The sequence below is a fragment of the Channa argus genome, chromosome 1 (genome assembly GCF_033026475.1).
Source record: "Channa argus isolate prfri chromosome 1, Channa argus male v1.0, whole genome shotgun sequence".
Taxonomy (NCBI): domain Eukaryota; kingdom Metazoa; phylum Chordata; class Actinopteri; order Anabantiformes; family Channidae; genus Channa; species Channa argus.
Window position 1 is genome coordinate 35,022,061 of NC_090197.1, and position 21,325 is coordinate 35,043,385.

The following is a 21,325-nucleotide window of genomic DNA, read 5'->3' on the forward strand; positions in this document are numbered from 1 at the left end:
GGTGAATGCACTGCCAGACTATCCATCCAGATGTAGCAAGTGCTCCGAGGATTCTCAAATGTTTGTGTATGATAAACCTTCCCCCACTCTTTCTGATCACACTGCTCTACACTAAACCAGGGTGGCACAGACTGATTTTGCACAGCTGAGCTGTTTTACCATTGGTGTTGGCTCTAATCCTGTTACTCTGACTATCTACCAGCAGTTAACGGGATCCCCCCAGTCCTGTGGCCACTATACACAAACAAGCTGCAGGCAAAGAGACGCACATACAATATACACAAAAAGCCTTTGTGTGGACTTGGATATACACTGCTACATATCCAAACGCACAATCTGGCTGGTCATTACCCAATCAGTAAAAACAGAGCAAATAAAGTGAGCTAGAGAGAATTTAGATCAAGCTTCAGTTTCAGTAAGATAAAAATAATTGCTTGAATAAACTTAGCATTTTATTTCATCTATGGGCTATCAAACAGCATACATTACAAGTAATTTTGTCTTTTTGTTGAACATATATATATATATATATATATATATATATATATATATATATATATATATATATATATATATATATATATATATATATATATATATATATAAAAATTAGAATATCTTCTACCTGAAATTGAGCTGTCATGTTTTTTGGAGCATGATTTGGTTTCCTGCTTAAAGGAGTTCTCGTCATCTGCATCCCCATCCCCCCACCAAGAAGGCTGTCCATACAGAGGGGTCCCACGAGGCAGTGCTGTAACATCCCCTGGGACAGAAGCACACATGCAGACAAATTCTAACAAAGCCTTGCAGAAAGTGCAGTTTTATGACTAAATAGTTAATTGTGTGATCTAGCCAGAAAGTGAACACAGCTTCTCCTTGTGTATGTGTGTGTTTGTGTATTAATTCCCTTTTAGTCACGTCTTGCACCACTGACCTATTTTCACAACTTCAGCCAGCAGCCTGGTCCACACACATTTGAATACTATCTATCATGCTCTCTCATTCTTAGACACATGTACCTCAAATAAAACTTTTTTTCGTTTGCTACCTTGTCTTCATCATAGTGAAAAATTGACATGTATAACTACAGTTAAACAGCACAATAGACAAGAAAAAGGAAGGATGAGAGTTAGACGATATGCAACAAAAGTCTTCAACTGGATTTCAAGCAGTGACTTATGTCTTAGGCCTCTTTGCTAGAGAGGACCTCACACTATGTTAATTTCTCTTTGCTCCACCCTCTTCCTTATTTTCTTTTAAGTACTCCTTATTCCTAGCTATGTAAATTTAATCACAGTATATCCTGATAATTATAGTTGCTCTGAGTAAAAGTGTGTACAGCAAGCTGGAGCCTTCTACATAAAACCTACTAAATGCAGGTTTACTATGGGGTATAATATCTGGGTGAGGCATGGTATTAAAGTGGTAAGACTGCAGTATTACAACCTTAGAAATACAGAAAGGGTATCATTATAAGCATGTACTGCAGATAGGTAACCATGGTCCAGATAAGCACATATACAATATGAGCATGCCTATGAACCTTACTGTAAGAAAAGTAGTTCTAGCGTATGCTTTTTCATTACAGAGATACTCTGACCCTGTTACTGCTTAATCTGTGCAATATTGCAAGCCCCATGTGGCCTTGTTTTAACATCTGGAGATTAACCAGAATCCCTCCTAGCCTGGTGAGCGGTGTCAATTGTCAGGAACACCCTCAGACCCATATTCATAATATGTCATAATATGTGACTGCTTGTGTGGTGGTTAAAGCCCTTTCTTTGGTGACCATCTCCACCCTCTACTGGCCTAAGATAAAACCCCACCAAAATATTCTTTCTGAAAATGTATTCTCAGAGGGAATATCCATCCTTAAAAACCTTTTTAAATTTTGTTGCCGTGCAAATGTGGACTAGCTACAATATATGAATGCGCAGAAGCTAGTTTTCTTGGGTTGGTCAAAGTCACAAAACATACAAATTCGGTGAACTGGTATTCAAATAGTAGCATTTTAGTAATAAAAGAGTATTAGTGCATTTTTTAAATTATATGACATTATATTCACATTTTATTTGTAAAATGCATTCACATTTAATTTCCTTTTTGTTCTTTCTCTCACCTCCTATCCTCTCCTCTTTATGACAGTCCAAAGGTTTAGTTGGTGTCTCTTTGGAGGAAGTGACTCCATCTGCTGCTCTACTCTCTCCTGGCCTACTGCCAATGGGAGACTTCAGTGTTTTTGTTGGGGTCTTTGTGGGAGATTTGTTTGTGGTTGTAACAGCAGTGGTTTCGCCATTGGATGGCTTCTTGGTGAGCTGGAGGCCACTGGTAAATTTCTCGTGCTAGAGGGAAGTAAAGAAATGAAAAAAATACAAATAAAATAAAGATTATAGTAGTATACTACAAATGTGCATCATAGTAAATGTTGATACTTGATACAATATAAGAAAGTATTACGTGATACGAGTATTTATCTTACCTTGAGTGCCTCCTCAGGCACAGTGAGCTCTCCTCTTACCACCGTGAAAAGATTGGTATGTAAGACAGACAGGTTAAGGAAATACTAGCAACAATAATAACATTAACATTAACACGCATACACACTTTATACACAATAATGAATTAAACAATTTACAACTACAACAAAAGAATTTTAATGTGTATATTCTGTTTTCATGTAACACAAAGAAATAGCAGCTTAGCAAGAAAATAATAGCACAAAATATTTGCCCGGTTTTTATAATACTAAATAAATCAGAAAATCTGAAAAGTGAAAAGATATCATATCCAAATCGCAACTTATCCTCCAATTTCAGAGTGATGTACATCTGCTCCTGGATGCGGACATCATTTACAAATGTCTGTGGACAAAAAGACAAGGCATAATTAAAACTGAGATGGTAACCTATAACAAATGCAACCATAAGACAGAGACAGTAACAAAGCATTAAGTTAACATTTCAGATGTGCAGTAAAGACGGAAAAAGTATCCTGTGTATGAACTATGTAGTAAATAGGGGGTAATTTTGGAAACAGCCATGAAGCTTCCATCTAAACCAGGGGTCATCAAACTTTTTGAAATTGAGAGCTACTTCTTGGGTACCGATTAATGCGAAATTTGCTCAATTTACCTTTAATTATATGTTATTATTAATAATTATTTAAATTAATGATATTCATCTATGTGAAAACACAGATCATGTTAATGATTTCTCACAGCTGAATCAAATTTTTATGTTGCTATTCTTTTTTACATCAAATGTGGTGTAAAAAAGAATAGCAGCATAAAAATTTGATTCAGATCATTGGTAAATGGTGCTATGGTGTGCTATTTTTAGAACAGGCCTGTGGACTACTCATGTGGTCCTTGGGTGCGACCTGGTGCCCACAGGCCCCATGTTGGCGACCCCTGATGTAAACAAAAAACTGCTTAAAATCTGCTGCAGTGTTGTCACATACAGCATAACACTGTCTGTATTTTAAGCAGAAGTTTCGGGTGCAACATACAATTGTATTAATTAGCAATTAATCTGCCAATGTTTTCACAGTTTATTGATAATTCTGTAAAATGTCAGAAAATTGTCTGTTAATAATAATTTCTTACCATCTACAGCAATATTTTATTTTGCTTGTTTTGTCTAACAACACATTTTCCCTATAACAAATAAAAACAGTTATTCCTCCCACTTTTTAAGTGAAAGTAGCAACTTTTGCTTAGATGTTGGTAAGACATATTTTTCTTGTTCAGGATTAAGAAATGTAAAACTAAATGTCTTCAGCCTGCAGTACAGGTCTGATTATGACAAACCATTCCTTTTCTTTTCACGTTTTTTTTATGGCCCTTTTTCTTTTTATACTCCTATCTCTTATTCTACCCCTCTTTCTACTATTTAGTGTAGTGTTCAACATAGATCAGGTTTCACTGAAGTGCAAATGAAATTTATACTTTAACTGCTGTAGTAATACATTCCTGTCTCCTCTCAAGTGAGATGTAATCAAAACACAGCAATGAAGTCTCCGGTAAGAAGGTAAATGATGGCACTGCTCAAACATATCCACTGATTCAGCAACAAAAAACTTCCTCTGAATCCAGTCAAAAGAGGCTGGATGGTTAATGACACAGCAGGAAGTGACTCTGACTTTGGCTTCCTGTTTTAGAGCTAAAGAGGATGTGAAGGACATTCTGCATATGTGACCAATCAGGGGTCTGTGACTGAGTACTAATCACTACATATGACTAAAGCCACATAGTAACTGTAACCAGTTTACTGACCTAGTGTATCATGAGAAGAATAGAGGCTGAATTGTTATCTTGAAACTTTAGTTGATATTTCTAGCCAGTAACACTAAGCTTGTGAAAAATAAGCAAAGCACTAATTTTGTATTTGTCTTAACCTTCATATTTATCTCTTTGACATGATAGAAGAAGTAGCTGACATCAAAAAATCCTACCAGTGGCCGGACAAGTCTGGACTGAAAGACATCACAGAGGCACTAAGCCTAGAAGCACAGGACTGGGCCCTAAGTACAAGATCAATAGAGGCTGGAGTCTACCATACCAGTTAGGACTCCAGGTGCAGGCTGTGCAAACATGCCCCTGAGACAATCCAGCACATAACAGCGGGGTTTAAGATCCTAGCAGGCAGGGCATACATGAAATGTCACAACCAAGTAGTTGGCATAGTGTACCGGAACATCTGTCAAAATGGGACACACCTCCAAAGGTTGTTTAAAAGGACAGAGCTAAGACCCTGTGGGACTTCCAGATACAGACTGACACAAAATCCCGACATAGTAGTTATAGACAAACAGAAGAACAAGGCTGTAGTGGTAGATGTACCAATCACAAGAAAAAGCAACATGAGGTAGAAGGAACACGAGAAGCTTGAGAAATACCAAGGGCTAAAAGAGTAGTTAGAAAAGATGTGGAAGGTAAAGGGGTTATGGTTTCCAGCTTTACTTACGCTTTTGGGCTTTTATTCTGACATCAGCACTTCCAGACTCACCCATTCTCAATATCTCTAGTTTCCCCTCGACATTCAGACCGAAATATTCTGACTTCACTGTTATGGACCTTGGCTCTACTAACCTTATATCCCTTCCGGACACCCTTAATCTGGTCTATTGGACCTAGTTCTACTTTTGGATAGGATTTGGGTCATCATACTTTGATTTTGAGTACTAGGAGAATCAGTTAATCAGTTAATGTGAGACTGTCATACTGAGAATCTCCGCTTTCTTCCTTTTCCCCTACTCTCAGCATTCCTTTGGCCCAGTTGCACGAGCCCCAATGCGCACTCACTACCAGAACTCTCATCTCTACGCAACTCATCTCTCTTACTTCATCTCCCCAGTAAGCCCCATTTTTCTCTCAGCGAATACTATTGAATATTATTAGAGCTGGCACTAATCTGTCTCTCCTGTTTTCCCAGATTCCTCATGAGTGTTCTCCTCTTGAAGCCCTTCTACACTCCTTGCACCTAATTCATTAATAAATCACTGAAAACATTATCTCAAGCTCTGGTTGTTTAATTGGGTCATTATTAGTGGTGTATTCACGCACAACATTTATATACATATATGCACTATTTATTTAGTCAATATACTATTTTAGGACCCAGTCTGTGCCAGGCACAAAAAACTTTTTTGTAAAATTAAGATTCCCTATTCAAACATTTTATTATTCATACCAGTGAGAAATTGCTTTGCTGCTCTCTGCTCCAAAAAAACCACAAAGGTTACAAATGAGTACTCAGTATGAAGGGCACAAATGTGACCTTCTAGGGGGTACAGTGCCAGTGACAAGCCGTTGTACCTCTAAAGGTTCATTAATGTCACCAAATTGTTCATAAAGTGCTATTAATCCCTCTATGAACAACTTGGAAATATACCCCATTGCCCTTAAAGTTGAATTAAAATATTTTTTACCTCATTTCATGAAATTATTGTGACAATGTGATTTAGTCACATTTATTCATATCAAGTGTATATCTTCTCAAAACTTTATTCATTTCATCCAAACATATCAGAGTGAAAATGAAACCACAATTAACCTTTGTAAAAAAGAGAGTGACGTGGCCGAAAAACATTTTTTCACCTTTATGGGCAACAGTGTATTTGGGTATGAGAGCAGGACCCAAAGGGTGTGTTTTGAGTTGTGGTGGTTCAGTGACCCTTTGGTTCACATTTGAACCACAGACCGTGCCCTCAAGTAGACATTTGAATAATTAGGTTTTGATTGAAACTGACCTTATCCAGTAATAGCAATCTTCAGTAACACAGAGAGTGAGTACATTAAACTCATATTGACTGCGAAAACAGGTTAACCCCCAGCCTTTCAGAGCCTTATCTCTTTCTAACTTTACTTTCAATATCTTCATTATTCCCTGTATCTCTCAAATGTTCTTCTGTTTGCAGTCTCTATATCTCTTCATCTCCCTCTAGTCTCTCTTTTTCTTCCTTAAGCTTGAAAACCCATCACTTGTCCAAACTTCTCTCTTTGCATATTTCTATCTATGTACTTACCCCATTCAGGCTGCCCAGGTCTTTGACCTTGTGTTTGTCAGTCCCAGCCTCATAGTTGATGACTGCGTGCTGCTTATCCACACTGCGGGACTTCAAGCAAAAAGATACACATGGGTGATTACTGAGCTCTGGTCATTGGGACCAGATGTAGTTCGTCCAGATGTAGAACATCCACAGGTCAAAAACACTTGTTTTACTCTTCATCTTTGCCGCTCTACATAAAAATTCCTTTAGATTCTTCATATCATACATTTTAGCTTCAGTTTTATCTGTACTTTCCAAATACAGTAGTTGTATCTGAAAAATATGTGAATTTGTTTCAACATCTATCCATCAAAGAAATTCATCAAGGGCAATAAAGTGTTGTGCAACACTTGGTTTATTCTAACTCATGAATGGCACAACATGGAAAACAATGATTTAAGCAAGAGAAAGCAGAGATAATTTGTGCAATGAGCTCGATCTCTATTTAATTCTCACACGGCTCTTTCCTTTAACCCAATGACTCTCCTTGCTTAACGAGAAGATAAGTGGACACTTATGCACACTTAAGCATAAAATGACAAGATGTTGAAGTAAAACTAAGGGAAGCAACTACAGAGAGAACCGTGTAATAGATTATCTTAGTGAGATTTAGCCAAATCAAACATCATAAAAACCAACTGGATTTCCTGCTGTAACTCAAACCACATGAGAAAGCGGATTCTTGCTGTAACAGATACACTGCTGACTGGCTCATAAGCAAAGGCAACTTACAATGCAGATGTGGAGCAGGTCAAAAGAACTAAAAGGTGAGAATCAGGGGTATGTATATATAGGTGTGTGCATATCTATATCTATATGTATCTATTTATCTACACACACACACACACACACACACACACACACACACACACACACACACACACACACATATATATATATATATATATATATATATATATATATATATATAGATAGATAGATAGATAGATAGATATATAGATATAGATATAGATATAGATATAGATAGATAGAGGGTCATGGAAACTATTCCTGTGACCACTGAGTTACTTCCCCTTTTTAATTATTGTAAGCATGAAGTCACAGTTCATAAGTAGCTCAACTGTCAGAGCCACTTATATGCGTTTTACAAATGAAAATCAAGCAGGGGAATTTTGTAAGATGAGAACAATACTGTACATTTACAAAACACACACTCAGGCCACTCAAGTAACAGTAAAATACATTATTTTGAAGTTTGATATATGAAGTTTGATATATTATATGTGTGTGTGTGTGTATACACAGAAAATAAACGTTTTGAGAAAATTAGTACTGATACTATGCACTTGGATTTAAAAATTATTATTTATTAAAAAATGTGATAGAGAGAGACCAATCTGAAAAGCCAGGGTAAATTTTACAAACACAGTAGTAACAAGAGTGTATTCTTCACAGCCTTGGACGTGCTAGTACAGAAGAAACACATGCAAACATATCTGAGTGTAGGTCACCATTGACATTTACACCTCTGGATGTACTGCTAACAACAAAAACGTCTCTAAATATTTAATGCCATATCAGACAGTGATGAAGCCACCAGTGCACCCTCTACCCACTACAACTCACTGAGTCCGATAAGATCTTACTCAAGAGGTATCTGCCCCACTTTCTATTAATAGTACAGTGACCAGTAATACACATGAGCATACACGTGGTCTCTCCGAATATATGCACAGCTGCACAGATACCCCTTTTACACAAACAAAAAAAGATGCAACCATATAAAAAAGTTCTTCTGCTGCAAGAGCAACTGCATGAGGACTCCAATGGAGAACTGCAATGTCAGAAGTCTACATAAACCACTAGGAAGAACCATAATACATGTGTCAGGCTATTTGTTTTGACCAGTTATCATAATATGTTAAAACTTAACTAGGTAGGACACAGGGTGTGTTAAGCATTCCTACCTGCAGCATAAGCTCACAGTCATCACGGCCAACAAAAATCATTTCACGGGGGAGTCGGTGGCGAGTGCCCCCGCTGCTCACCAGGAACCAAGATGTCAAACTCATCACTGCACCCGGCTGCTGTCTCTAGCACACACCTATGGAGACAAAAGCAAATAAGTAATTGTTCAGTATTATTTATTATTGAGTAAGTATAACTGACATTTAGCTGCAGTAGATCCAACAGCAGTAATACTGCTTTCACAGCTTAAATTGTTTACCAAATCAAATGACAATTCAGATACTTTAACCATAATTCTCACTTATTTGGGACACAAGCAAACCTTTAAGAGGTAGTACGGGCTAATTAATTAGACTAATACATATGGGTTTTATTCATTTGCAAAAATCAATTAAGGGACATGTTTAGAAGAGAAACATGCCTTGTCACTATTTTGAGCAATTTTGAAATTTGAATATTTGAAAATGACAGCTTTGTTCTTCTTTATTTTAAAGATAATGGCAGGATAATGCATCTTATGAAGTCAGTTACTTTAAATATAAAAAATGGAATTAGTGTGGTTTTGTGAAGTTTACTTCACACCTCTGGTCCAGGTAGCTCACTGCTGGCAGATCACTGACAGCACACTACAACTACGCCATCCTGAAAGAGAAGAAGGAAACAGAAGCTTTTATTTTTGCTGTTGTTTATTTACTTTCACAGTTATAGACAAGATTGCATTGTAATGCAACATGCAGATGCATGAAAAATATGAACAAACATTAAATCAAAACACTTGTCACATCTTGTCACTTCATCTTCATTTCGTATTGCTGGTTAGGGGAATAAGGGTGAGTGGGCGGTAATTTGATCCCTCACTGTCTATGCCTGAAAATAAACACTAAGGCAGCCAGTAAGATACGTCCTTTCTTTCTTCCTTGACGCCCTGATCATTGCCAGATGTTGGAGGAGGAAGTGATGTAGGAATGTTGGCCGACCTAACCAGTAGTACATTTATTTTCTCTCTTGTATCCCTCCTTCCCATTTTCTCCATTAGATTATTAAAGGAGGCCAAAGCCAGTTACTGTGACATATAAGTGTCCAGGCCTTGGAGAAAAGCATTAAACTGAACCAACTGATGGTGATGCTATCTGTATTGGCTATAAAATTTAGCAGCGGTAATATTTTTTAATGATTTGATTTTTCAATTTGTTTCACACACTTTTCATAGTAATTTTAAGTGGAATTAAAATAACAGGGACTCTGGCGTGTGTAGAAAGTGCCAAGAAAAGTCCATCATTGGAGGATTTAAAGATTATTTAGCTAAACTCTTGCTCACTTGACCTCATGAGTACTTACTATAACAACTCAATAATCCCTTGGACAATTTTTCAACTGTACAGCTCTGACAGTTCCTTGTATAATGTTGTTTGAAACATGACAATAACATCAGGAGTTGTCGCTGATGTGAAAAGGGTCAGTTTTCCATCGCAGTAATCATTCATTATATCTATGAGGTTTGATATCATGTGACCCTTTTAATGAGGATGTAATGTTGTTAGTGAAGGAAAATATGTGGACTAAGGGAATAGGGACAAAAAAGTTCACTTGAAAGACTGGATTTGCCTGGAATGAGCCAAATGTTTGTTTCTCATACTTAAAATACAACCAAACCCACTCCAGCACTTAAGCTACAAAATAACTACATACAACCTAAAAGGGAACACAGAGTGAACAATATGAGAATTTATTTAACTAAATCAAAACAAACTTAAAAGCAGGATTATAATGCTTCTTATGCTAATGCAGCATGATGTGCATGGCTGTTACATGACCCAGGCAAGCATGTGTCAGATATTGTGGATATTAACCAGATATGTACTTGAAAGCAACATTGTACATTATCAGAGAAAACCTACTCAGAAAGAGAGCACTGTCATTCTACTATAATTATCTGTGGTTTCTCCTCCACAATGTAACCAAACCATCAGAGAGCCTGCACGCTTACTGGAGAATGCAAGGTTTACGAGAATGTGGTTAAGAAGCTTGAATGTGATTCATACCAGCCTGTGTGGTGACTTAACACAACCATCTAACTTTCAAACATAAAAGATACAGCTGAAGCTGAAGGAATGCAATGGTAGGTCTGATGAAGGAGATACAGCTGGAAAGCAAATAATGTCTGCTTTACACATGCTCATTAAACAATAGGTTTTCACTCACACACTTTTTTTTTCTCCTCACTTAATTTCAAAGGTGTCAAGGTGCTGTGTCATCCGCAGTGAGGCTTCTCATTTATAACTCAAAAGAACGGACTAACATTGTCATGAAAAAGCTCATCTTAAAGCCAAAAAAAGGGGGAGAGTTTGAACATTGCTCTTGTTATATGAGATGTTATTAAAGCCTACAGCTATGTTTCCATTCCATTCTTTAACAATCGTCTTTTCAACAATTCAAATTTGTTAAGTAAAGAGAGACAGGAAGTGATATTAGTACCAGTTTATCTACCACCATCACCTAATATGCTTCTTTCCAGCAACACGTGGCTGCTGCTCTCCACGTAGCATCTGGCTGCATTGTGTATCCCAGGATGATGAAACAGATGGGTAAACCGTCAGCACTACTCATCTGCTTTTTCTCTCTAACCTCCCAGACTGTCACATTCCCACAGTGACCCTGATAGCTGACTCACACCACATCACAAACCCTGACGCCTGCTGTGTGTAGCCTCCACACACACATTTGGACAAACACTCACATACTAAGCTAACACAGATGAGACAGACAGTTAATAGAGAAAGAGACAGACAAGTAAAGAGGGACAACTCATACTCTTTTCACATACATTTCGACAGAATCTTATGATGAGGGCAAAACAGGACTAGTAAGGGTGTGGTTGTCTATCTAAACTTTTAAAGTCTTATGCTAAGTGCAGCTACATCCAAATTTACAACAGCTATTATTGATGCTAACTCATAAAATAAAAAACATATTTGGCAGTCCCCACAGTATGTGCAGTAATTTTATAGGAAATAAAAAGCCATTCACAGTTGGACATAGCAAAACAGCTTTTAGGTATTTACTGTTCTGAGCTCTCATGTCTGATTGGTCTTTCCCAGTCGGAATCCTAAGGCTGACAGAGGGCAATGTATTTCATGTTTACAGCAGCATCAACTGTGACTGGTCTGATGTAAATAGCAATTAATAGTTGCAGTATCTTAGAAAAGACAGTAACAAAGAAAACAGCAGCACCTGTATAAAAAATAACCTATCAAAGAAATCTAAAGGGAGTATCATGAAAAGTGAGCAAATAGAAGCAAAGAGGATATGAGGTGCTGGAGAGCACCTTGGGGGCATACTGTATACAAGACCAATAGAAAAAATACTGAAGGACAAAGTAGAAAGGCAGCAGCTTATTCCCTTGAAAGTGCTCATGTAATGTTAGTTAGGACGTTCAAATCGATGTCAATAAGGATTAGACAAAGGAGGCTGTATCGGTCTTGCAACCCTAGAGATGCTTAGAAATCAAGGAAGTCTAGAGACCCTCAGGGGTGTAAAGAACAAGCCAAGCAACAGAGTCAAGATAACCTCTGGTTATACAGGCAAATGGACAAAAGCATTTCCAGTCCCCAATGGTTTAGTCTACTGTGGAACTAAAGACATGAAAGGGTACAGTAGACGAGGTATGCAAGGTATTCAAGATGGCCGCAGGTATGACTGGAGCTGTCAAAGGTGTTCTAGTCTATAGTCTGCTTATAAATTTTGTCTATAAAGTCTGTTGATGTTGATGTGGCTCAGATTCCTGAGTACATCCATCAACAATTACATGTGAATGGCAAAAAGTATGAACTACAAACAAACAAACCACATCAACGCAAAAGTGGGCTATGGGAAGTGGGCTGTGACACGTATCTACCCAGCACTGTACAAATAGTGCTTTTTATGATAAATGTGAGAAGCTACTGAAGGATTGTAACTTAAAAAGAAATTATTATTATGGGATATTCTAACATTAATTGGGAGGAAACTTCTTGCAGGAAAAATCTTAAAGGAATTGCTGATAAATAAGATTTTTTTAGATTAAGAATTACTACTTCAACCAGAACCCAAATCCATTTAATCTTTAGTAACAGACCAGAGAGAATTATAAATTCTTTTAATATGTTTACTGTGCTTTCCAAACACAATTTGACACTTGTGGCTAGAAAACTCAGTAAAAACAGATTCTGTCCTTGTGTGAGTACGAATGAACTTGTCGGAATCGGAGTATGCAATGTTTTCCCTATGTTAATTCCAGAGCCTTTTTTCAAATTTGAGAGCATATTTTAATGATTTTTATTTTCAGGATTTTTGCCCTTGCACTCAAAATCTCCCATCTCGCATCTCAAACTCTCCTCTTCACACTTAGCTGCTGCTGCGTGTTTACAAAACTTCTCTGTGCTCACACTCTGATTCTTTTTGTGAACAAACTGTGACAACACTCAAAATTCCCCAACCAATAGGATTCATGCTGCATCGACCAAGCACAGAATGGGGGGATGCTGACGAGAACACAAAACAGGTTTAAGCGTAAAAATTAAACTAACCTAAAACCAAGACTTATTTATACTGTTACACCAACAAGTGATAAAGCAGTTATAACTGCTGAACCGTATAGAAAAAAGAAATCCAGTACATTTTTAATATTTGCTGGACTGATTAGATGCCATTAACTACATGTATCTGCCAACTACTGTAAAAAAATACCAGCTCAGCATATTTCTTAACAAATGCATTAATCAACACATATTTCAACTCAATGACATTCATAGGTGTAGTCTGCTGTATAAACTCAACATAAATGGCAATATAGCAATTCAGAGTTGTAGTTGTTGTTTTTGTATTAATAACACTAATTGTGTAATTTCAGGTGTCTCACAGCGGGTGGGACTTGATGGAGGATATCTTCAGCATTCTGGGAGTAGCAGCTCGTCCAGGGAGGCTTTCACCATCTGCAACTGGTCTACAGAAAATATCTCTACCTCTACAGAGTCCTAGTAATCTGTAGTTTCACATGCCAGGTCAACCATCTTTTAAAATAAAACTTACTGAATTGTAGGCATCAGTCTCCCTTTTTTCTTTTAACCCCTACATTAATTATCAGGTAAAAAGCAACACAGGCTGATGATGTGGCACACTTCAGGTATGTTATAATTTCATCATACAATGGCTGGATGTAACAATATTCTATTTAAAAAATATATAGTAGCACTGTCGATTTCAACACTGCCCAGAGACAGCGTTTGGAAATAATCTGTTCCATTGCTGCATGAAAGCTGTTAGCTGTTAACCCCTTACTTGATCCCTGAAATTTCCACAACAAAATTTACATTATTTTTACATATTTCAATGCCATTTTGGAGGATTTACTCTATTGCTTTTTTGAATCTACTGTATCAGTACTGTTTATATTATTTGTCCACCCAGCTAAGATTAATATTAGTAGCCTAAAAAAATAATCACCGTATAATGGAGAACATACTAAACAAAAAACTTGATAGCATAGCTAGGTGTAACTAACATGTACAGCATCTCAGGTCTAAGTATTTGAATGTTTTTATTTATTTATTTTACACCATTTTGGTTCTTTACACCACCACAATTGATTTAAAATACAATCAACATAGTGTTAACAATTTGCTTTAATGTAATTTCAAGGGCAGGAGCCTGTGTGGGCCCTGGCTCATCCAGAGAAATTGTTCACAAATGAGGATTCAGAATCTAGGATTATACTGGAACATGTATTTCCAGGTTATGACTTGAAGAATTGGGTTTGTCAGGTCCTCACCTACATGTACAAACATAAACAACACACATTGATATATATGTGTGCACACACACACACACACTTCTTACAAACCACAAAAACATAAAAGTTCAATTAAACAAACATAATTGTCAGACATGGCAGACATGACATATAAGTAAGATGTGATTCAAACTTTGTAGTTATTATAAGCAAATTAAAACTCAACCATACACACAGGAGTCTTGGCTAGTTTTGGTTAGCACTGGTATGTAGGTAGAAGGCCTTTATTAGTGTCAGTGTATTCTATTTCTAAACCTGAAACCTTATTTCCAATAAATACTCAGACTGTCTGGTGGGTTGTTACTATGCATTTTTAGCTTTAGTCCAAGACCACTCTGTTTTAGTTAGCTATGCTGCTAAAAGTGTAAAAACGAATAACCAATAATGATACTAACCTGAGATAAGGATTTGGAGACAGGCTGCTTGACAACGATTCATGTTCTAAATCCTTCATAGCAGGTTGTACAACTCATGGAATGTAAAATAGCAGCTTTAAGATTCCTTTATTTTAACTCATTGTAGATACACAGGATAATGCTAATGCTAAACCCAGTACCATACTTGATTTTCCATGGTTGGTCAATGCAGCGTGAAGCCTATTGGTTGGGTAATTTTGATAGTGTTGTCACAGTTTGTCCACAAAAAAAAAATCTGAGTGTGAGTGCAGAGATCCAAGAGCAGACGTTTTGTAAGTGTGCAGCAGCACCTGAGTGCAAGGAGCGGGGTTCGAGGTGGAGCACAGCAAATCTGAGAGCCCATAAACATTTCGGAGTGCGAGCAGAACAAATTCAAATGTGATTAAAACTGAATGCAAGAAGGGACATTTTTAATGGGAGGGCAAAAAATCTGAACATAAAAATCAATAAAGTATACTCTCAAATGGAATTAAGATAGGGAAATCATTCCACACAGGAAAGCTTTAAAAATGCTGAGGCAACTTGAAAGCAATCTGGGAAAAATAAATAAATCCGACAGGAAAACAGCCCAAGAGAAATAAGTCGATAGAAATTTGTATAAATGAAAAAACTGACAAACAATAGGCATGATGTTGCAGATGCCTTCAATATTTTTTTATAGATGATGTAGAAGGTATAGCTCAGTGATTTTCACCTAACAACCTATATCCTTACCCAACTGTCTATTTGGAGCCAGCCTTAAGTATAAGGAACATCACTGAAACTGAAATTTCACAGCTCATTTCATCTCTAAAACCATCTAGAACTAAGGGTATTTTTGGTATTGATGCCCTTATGTTGAAAGAACTGCTTGAAAAAGCATAAAGAACTACCTAATCAACCAAGTAACTAGAATCGTAACCCAATCAGTTTCATGGGCAATATTCCCTAATGTGTGGAAGTCTGCAGTTTTAGATCTTAGTTTAACATTTTTTGGTTTTAATTTTAGGCCAATCGGTATTCTACCTGTAGCGTCAAAAGTCGCAGAGAAACATATAGCTGAAAAGATCATACATCATCTGAATACTTCATCATTCACCCTTCATCCAATGCAGTTTGGGTTTAGTGCTAGACATTCCACTGAAACTGTAATTAGCTTACTCAGAAAATATAAAATCATTGCTAGATAAGGGTGGTGTTGTTGGTGCTATATTTCTTGATTTTAAAAAGCCTCATGACAGTGTAAATCATCAGGTATTATTGAACAAATTGTGCAATATAAATTTTTCCTCTGGTAGCATAAAATGGATTGCATCACACTTGCCAAGTCGTTCAGTGTGTAATAATACATAATCATTCACCTCCCCTCCATCTGTCTACGGGATTTCCACAAGGATGCATTCTGGACCCAGTTAAAAATCGTAAACTCAAATTTGAAAATATAAAAATTAAAAAGAAAAGTTTAGAAAATAGTTTATCATTCATGCAGCCAGCTGTGTAAATATAAATAAAATAAATAAAACAACATTAATCTCTTATGACATGATCATAGCACCATACAGAGACATAATAAATCAGTCAGTTGTCAGTTTACAACCTCAAGTCTGAAGGAATGTGAGTGCTCATGTGCATTTAAGATTGTAAGTGTGTAAGTGTGTTAAGGTGGCATATACAATAGTTGCAGCACATGGATGAAAGACAAAAAAACAGCCCCATGGAGCAAAAACCACATGGTGCAGAAAGAGGCCACACACGCATCACATGAGCAGTTGGTAAAAGGAACAAAGAAGCAAACATCTTCATTTAGTCAGCATTAATCCAGCCTGCTTCATAGTTATCACCATACACAACCCAGCACATCACTGGCCTGAAGACAAGAACCCATCTCGTGCTTGACCCCTGTGTTCCACATGACCTACAGACCTATATATGGAAAGTTAAACTTCATAGATGTGAGAATTGTAAAGCATTAGAATAAAACTAACAACCTGCCCTTAAGTACTGTCTGTAAAAATAGTTATCTTTTAAGTATAGTCTATGAGGGAAAATTAGAATTCTGAACAAGCTCTTGCACTGATCAAGAAATTATATATATCATTAATAATACAAAAGCATTAATGAAGCACATGCCCTGCAACATCTTTCTCAGTGATTTTCATTTACATTTGTTTATCTTAGAAAAAATAATAACCTGTCAACACTTTTTACAATGGATTAATAGTTTCAGGAAAACTGTTACAAAAAACACAAATGTTCTCTGGTTTCCACTCCCCAAACTTACTGGCCTTAAACTTGGAACGTGTAAAATTGCATCAGGCACTTTTTTATGAGTTTATGACACTGTATAATCCAAGTGGTTAACTGTGCAAAATAATAAGATTAATCTAAAATCCAATAATTATAATTATTGAATTATGTTTAACTGCAGTAATACATATAAAAAATATTACTACTATAATAACAATAGTATACACAAACACAATTAGGTTTCATTGAATTTCTTTATCTTTTTCAATTTACTGTAGATCTGTTTTATATGTGAATATGACATAGCTTACAATAGATTTTTTAGGTATATCCCAAGCAAAAACTAATGCAGTCTAATAAAATACAACTGCAATAAATCCTACCTTCATGAGGGTGATACTGTTTATGTGTTTTAAAATGTACGCTTTTTAATTTATTTGCTTTAAAATCTATGTGTGTCCAGTGTCCTCAAACAAAATCCTATTTTTCACTAGGTTAAAATATGTTTATCCTATATTTATTAATCACTGTATGACCTGCCTACAAAATTCGAGGTATACCATCATCTATATCGATTATCTAATAGTCTTTTTTAACCCGTGTTCTGCAGATAATGACTTACCCAAGGCTCTTTAACAGGGACATTAATATTTGTTCAACCCTACCCAGTTAATTACAGCACCAACCTTAAATGTAGCTTACACCAATAGCCTCAGCAACAGACAAAATTAATGAAACCTTGCACACTGAAATCTACACTGGCACTTAAGAGAAAAACAATTTGCATAACAGGACAATGAGGGACCGCCTGGCAGAGGAAGAGATGGGAGAGGAAACTGCCCAAATACAAGATCAATATCTGCAGTGGAAAGAAGTACAAAATACCGGAACCTCACTGGACAGTCTGTTACACCCCAAAACAGATGGGTTATATTTTTCATTTTGAGAAGTTAAATGCAGGAAAAAAGCAAGACACACCCTTGATGTTCCATAACAAGGGAAAAAACTGATGATTATGTATTTTTTATTGTTTTTTGCTCTGCTGCACTGTCTCTAAACATTTCTTACAACATACTTTTTTCTATTCACTTTCCTTGTTCCTTCCTCTGTCTCTATGTACAAGCAGGAGCCTCACTAGGAGAAACTATCTGACTCCCGTAACCCCTTTAACATTTCTACTCTGGCAGAATACAGAAGTCAGATTCACAGTTATATAATCCACAGACAATCTAATACAAAACACAATTATAAAAAACCTCTTAAATAGAACACTGTAGACTTTTTTACACTGTGTTGTTGTTCAGTCACATATAACAATCACTGTCCACTGAAGTAAAATGAACTCACTTCCTAAACTTCCTACTATACACAATGGCCGTGGGCAGGCCGGACAACAACGTCCTGAATCCCAACCACAGACTAAACCAAAAATGGGTTCATATTGTTGAAGGAAACCCTATACTACACATACACACCGCTCTTGACTACAAGGTCATACAAAGAATTATGAGGCTGAACTTGAAACACTTTAAAGGTAGATGAGATAGAAAGTTGCAGAGGATGAGAAAACAGGATGTCACTTCATTTTATTTGATTAGCATTTATGGTCACCTCATGGCAGTAAATATGAAGTAATAAATTGCCCAATCAGTGATGATAACTTGGCAGTGATTATTTGTTGCTTTTAAAAAGGAATAACAGAACTCACGAACATTCAACAAATATAAAAATACATAAACTATTTATAGATACGATTTCTTGTGCTATGTTGAGCAATTTACCCGTGTTAATGGACATGTAGGGAGGCAGCCTGAGCTGTAGCCTAGCTTGGACATTGCTGCTCTATAGTTTCCTCTCTATGAGTGCAGCAACCGTCCTGTGATACTGACACAGTTTTTAAAAATGCAACCGCCAGTAGAGCTGACCAGCCTGCTGGCAGCCACATTTGCAGTTGGGACAGGAAAGAGGCAGAAAAAGACATAATGAAGGAATAAAAGGAAAAGCAAGCAGCAAAACCGCACCGCATGGTGTCATCTGCAAATTCTGTGGCTCATTCCCAAAAAATTTGAATTCTTACAGTCGAGGCAGGAGGAGGAGACTAACAAGACTCTCTTATGCGCAAGTATATACAGTACACTCCAGCTTTCCAAGAACCCATTAGCCCGGCAAGCATTGTCTGTGTAACTTTTCTGTAGACTGAATGCACAAGTACCCTCAATAGGAATGCAAGTATTTTTCACTGTTACCTTTGATGCTCTTGGATGAAATTATGGGGAATGATCTAGATTGATAAGTGAGAGAGTTACTGAAGTTTCAATTGTTTAGTTTTGTATTTGTACTCCATCTGCCTTTAGCAATTTGACAAAATTCTAAATGTAGTCCTCTTATGAATAAACAATAATTATTTGATAATTTGAAAGTATCCATTGGTTTGATTAGGAATGGATGTAATGTGTCATAAGAAAGATGGCATGGCGAAAAATATCAGTGTCGAACATAAAGTATGAGATTTACAGTACATCTTTCGCAATTTCCTCAAGTTTTACGCGTTATGTGATGATGGCAGCAGAAATCAAACTCAGCACAAAGAACTCAGAGGCATGTCCTTAGGCCAGCTACATCTGCACACGAAAACAAAGACCCCACTCAGAAGAGGTCCGATATCTTTGAAGCACCATAAAATGAGAAAACTAGTCGTATAATCTATATCCATTAAATGATAACAGACTCAAAAAGAGAACCCCCAGACTGGTATGTTTCTAGTGACATAAACACAAAGCGCCCAATGTGTTCGACCTTCATTGACGTGCATCCTGCCTCTACGGCCTCTGTGCGGTTATAGGAGGTTCCAACTAATAGACAAACTACTGCTAGTATTAAAAAGAAGAAGAAAAAACCCTCCCAAAATATAATAGCCGCATAGAAGACAGACTTGGTCGGGGATTTCCACAGAGACGGTAAAGTGATAAGGCTGTGTCCCTTTGCAAAGGCGGAGCAGGGGCAGGCTGGGCAGGCTGGTCATGCTGCTGCCGCTGCTGCTGCTGCTGACAATAGTAGCCATCCAGTTAGCCAACAGGGAGTCTACGTAGCCGTTAGGAGAACAACAGGACTGATACGCCTGTTTATTACGTTTTCAGCACAGGTTACAATTTGGGCTTGGTGATTTTAATCCGAAAAGCTCTACAATCGAACAACAAACGCGTTATGAACAGTGACATCCCCACACTGACATCAATAGATAGGCTACAGAAAAGCGCACCGACTGTTTTGTGTTTAGCGTAACTTCACGTGAGTAACTAACGGTCGACTGGATTGTTATCTAGCTAGCTAGGAGCCCGCTGTCAAATAGGCAGAATTTTCGGCTGCTTGTTCAACATAAGTTCTCCAATCACTTACCCCTTTTCGTTCTGGTGTGCTGCTGTTGACCGTGCGTGCGTGTGTGTGTGTGTGTGTGTGTGTGTGTGTGTGTGGAGCCCAGCCCTGTGGTTCAGTCTGGCTCTTTGCGTCGGCCTTTTCTCCCCCAGTTGCTCAGCAATAAACGCCTGCGCCCAGCGAAATAGCGGCGAGCGGACGAACGTCCTGACACCCACACTGCAAAGTTCCAGGGGATAACGACCAACGACTTCCGGTCAAAACCTTCACAGTAAAATCCCGGCATACTGACATTGGCACCCCTTTGTTTTAATACACATACTGTCCAAGTAGCTGAATCAGCAAGCAAACACACGAATATAGTAGTGACTAGGATTATAAGTAACTTAGTGAATCTAAAGCATTATTAAGCATTATTATTGTCAAGTCACAGTCTGAACACCTTTTTTTAGCATATGTGTGATGCATTCACTATTAAGGTCTGGTAAATTATGGAGCATTATTTATGTCACAGGTCTACATCTCATCCTGTGCATGGGACAAAGTGAAAACTGCATCTTACTTTGGCTTTTTAGTTTCATAATGTAACACAAGATAATTTAGATAATGTTTTATGTACTGAATTAAGATTAACTGGTTTGCAGCATGACTGATAATAGGTCTGTGTAAGTCTAACCTAAATTAGACACTGTTGATGCTGCTTTGTTTGCATCACTAAAAATGATCAAAATAGATGACGGGCTGTAATATGCTCTCACAAATCTGACAAAGTTCATAAAATAGACAAGTGATTTAGACCAACAGTACCAATTGTACAAACAAACAAAAAAAAACTTTTTTTGTAGATCAAAACTAACTTGAAAAACATGTGGATTCAATATAATCTAGGCTAGTTAAAGTAGCCACTCTAGTCACTATTATTACTATTCTATTTATTCTATCTATTCATTCTCTACGTGGGTGCTTGTCAAATGTGAAGAAATTCAATCAAGACATTACTTTGACA

At 37.2% G+C, this 21,325-nt stretch overlaps 1 protein-coding gene across 1 annotated transcript in view; it reads right to left on the reverse strand.

Annotated features, from left to right (window-relative positions):
- Nucleotides 1-20,524, reverse strand: part of cep170aa (centrosomal protein 170Aa) — a 42,281-nt gene extending 21,757 nt beyond the window's left edge. Inside the window, exons 1-8 of the mRNA XM_067515577.1 lie at nucleotides 20,344-20,524; nucleotides 9,061-9,120; nucleotides 8,478-8,614; nucleotides 6,526-6,615; nucleotides 2,783-2,861; nucleotides 2,480-2,538; nucleotides 2,120-2,342; nucleotides 626-763 (exon numbers count right to left, since the gene is read on the reverse strand). Of these exons, the coding sequence (XP_067371678.1) occupies nucleotides 626-763; nucleotides 2,120-2,342; nucleotides 2,480-2,538; nucleotides 2,783-2,861; nucleotides 6,526-6,615; nucleotides 8,478-8,582 (694 nt within the window). The 5' untranslated portion in view covers nucleotides 8,583-8,614; nucleotides 9,061-9,120; nucleotides 20,344-20,524. The remainder of the gene's footprint in view (nucleotides 1-625; nucleotides 764-2,119; nucleotides 2,343-2,479; nucleotides 2,539-2,782; nucleotides 2,862-6,525; nucleotides 6,616-8,477; nucleotides 8,615-9,060; nucleotides 9,121-20,343) is intronic.
- Between the last annotated feature and the right edge of the window lie 801 nt (nucleotides 20,525-21,325).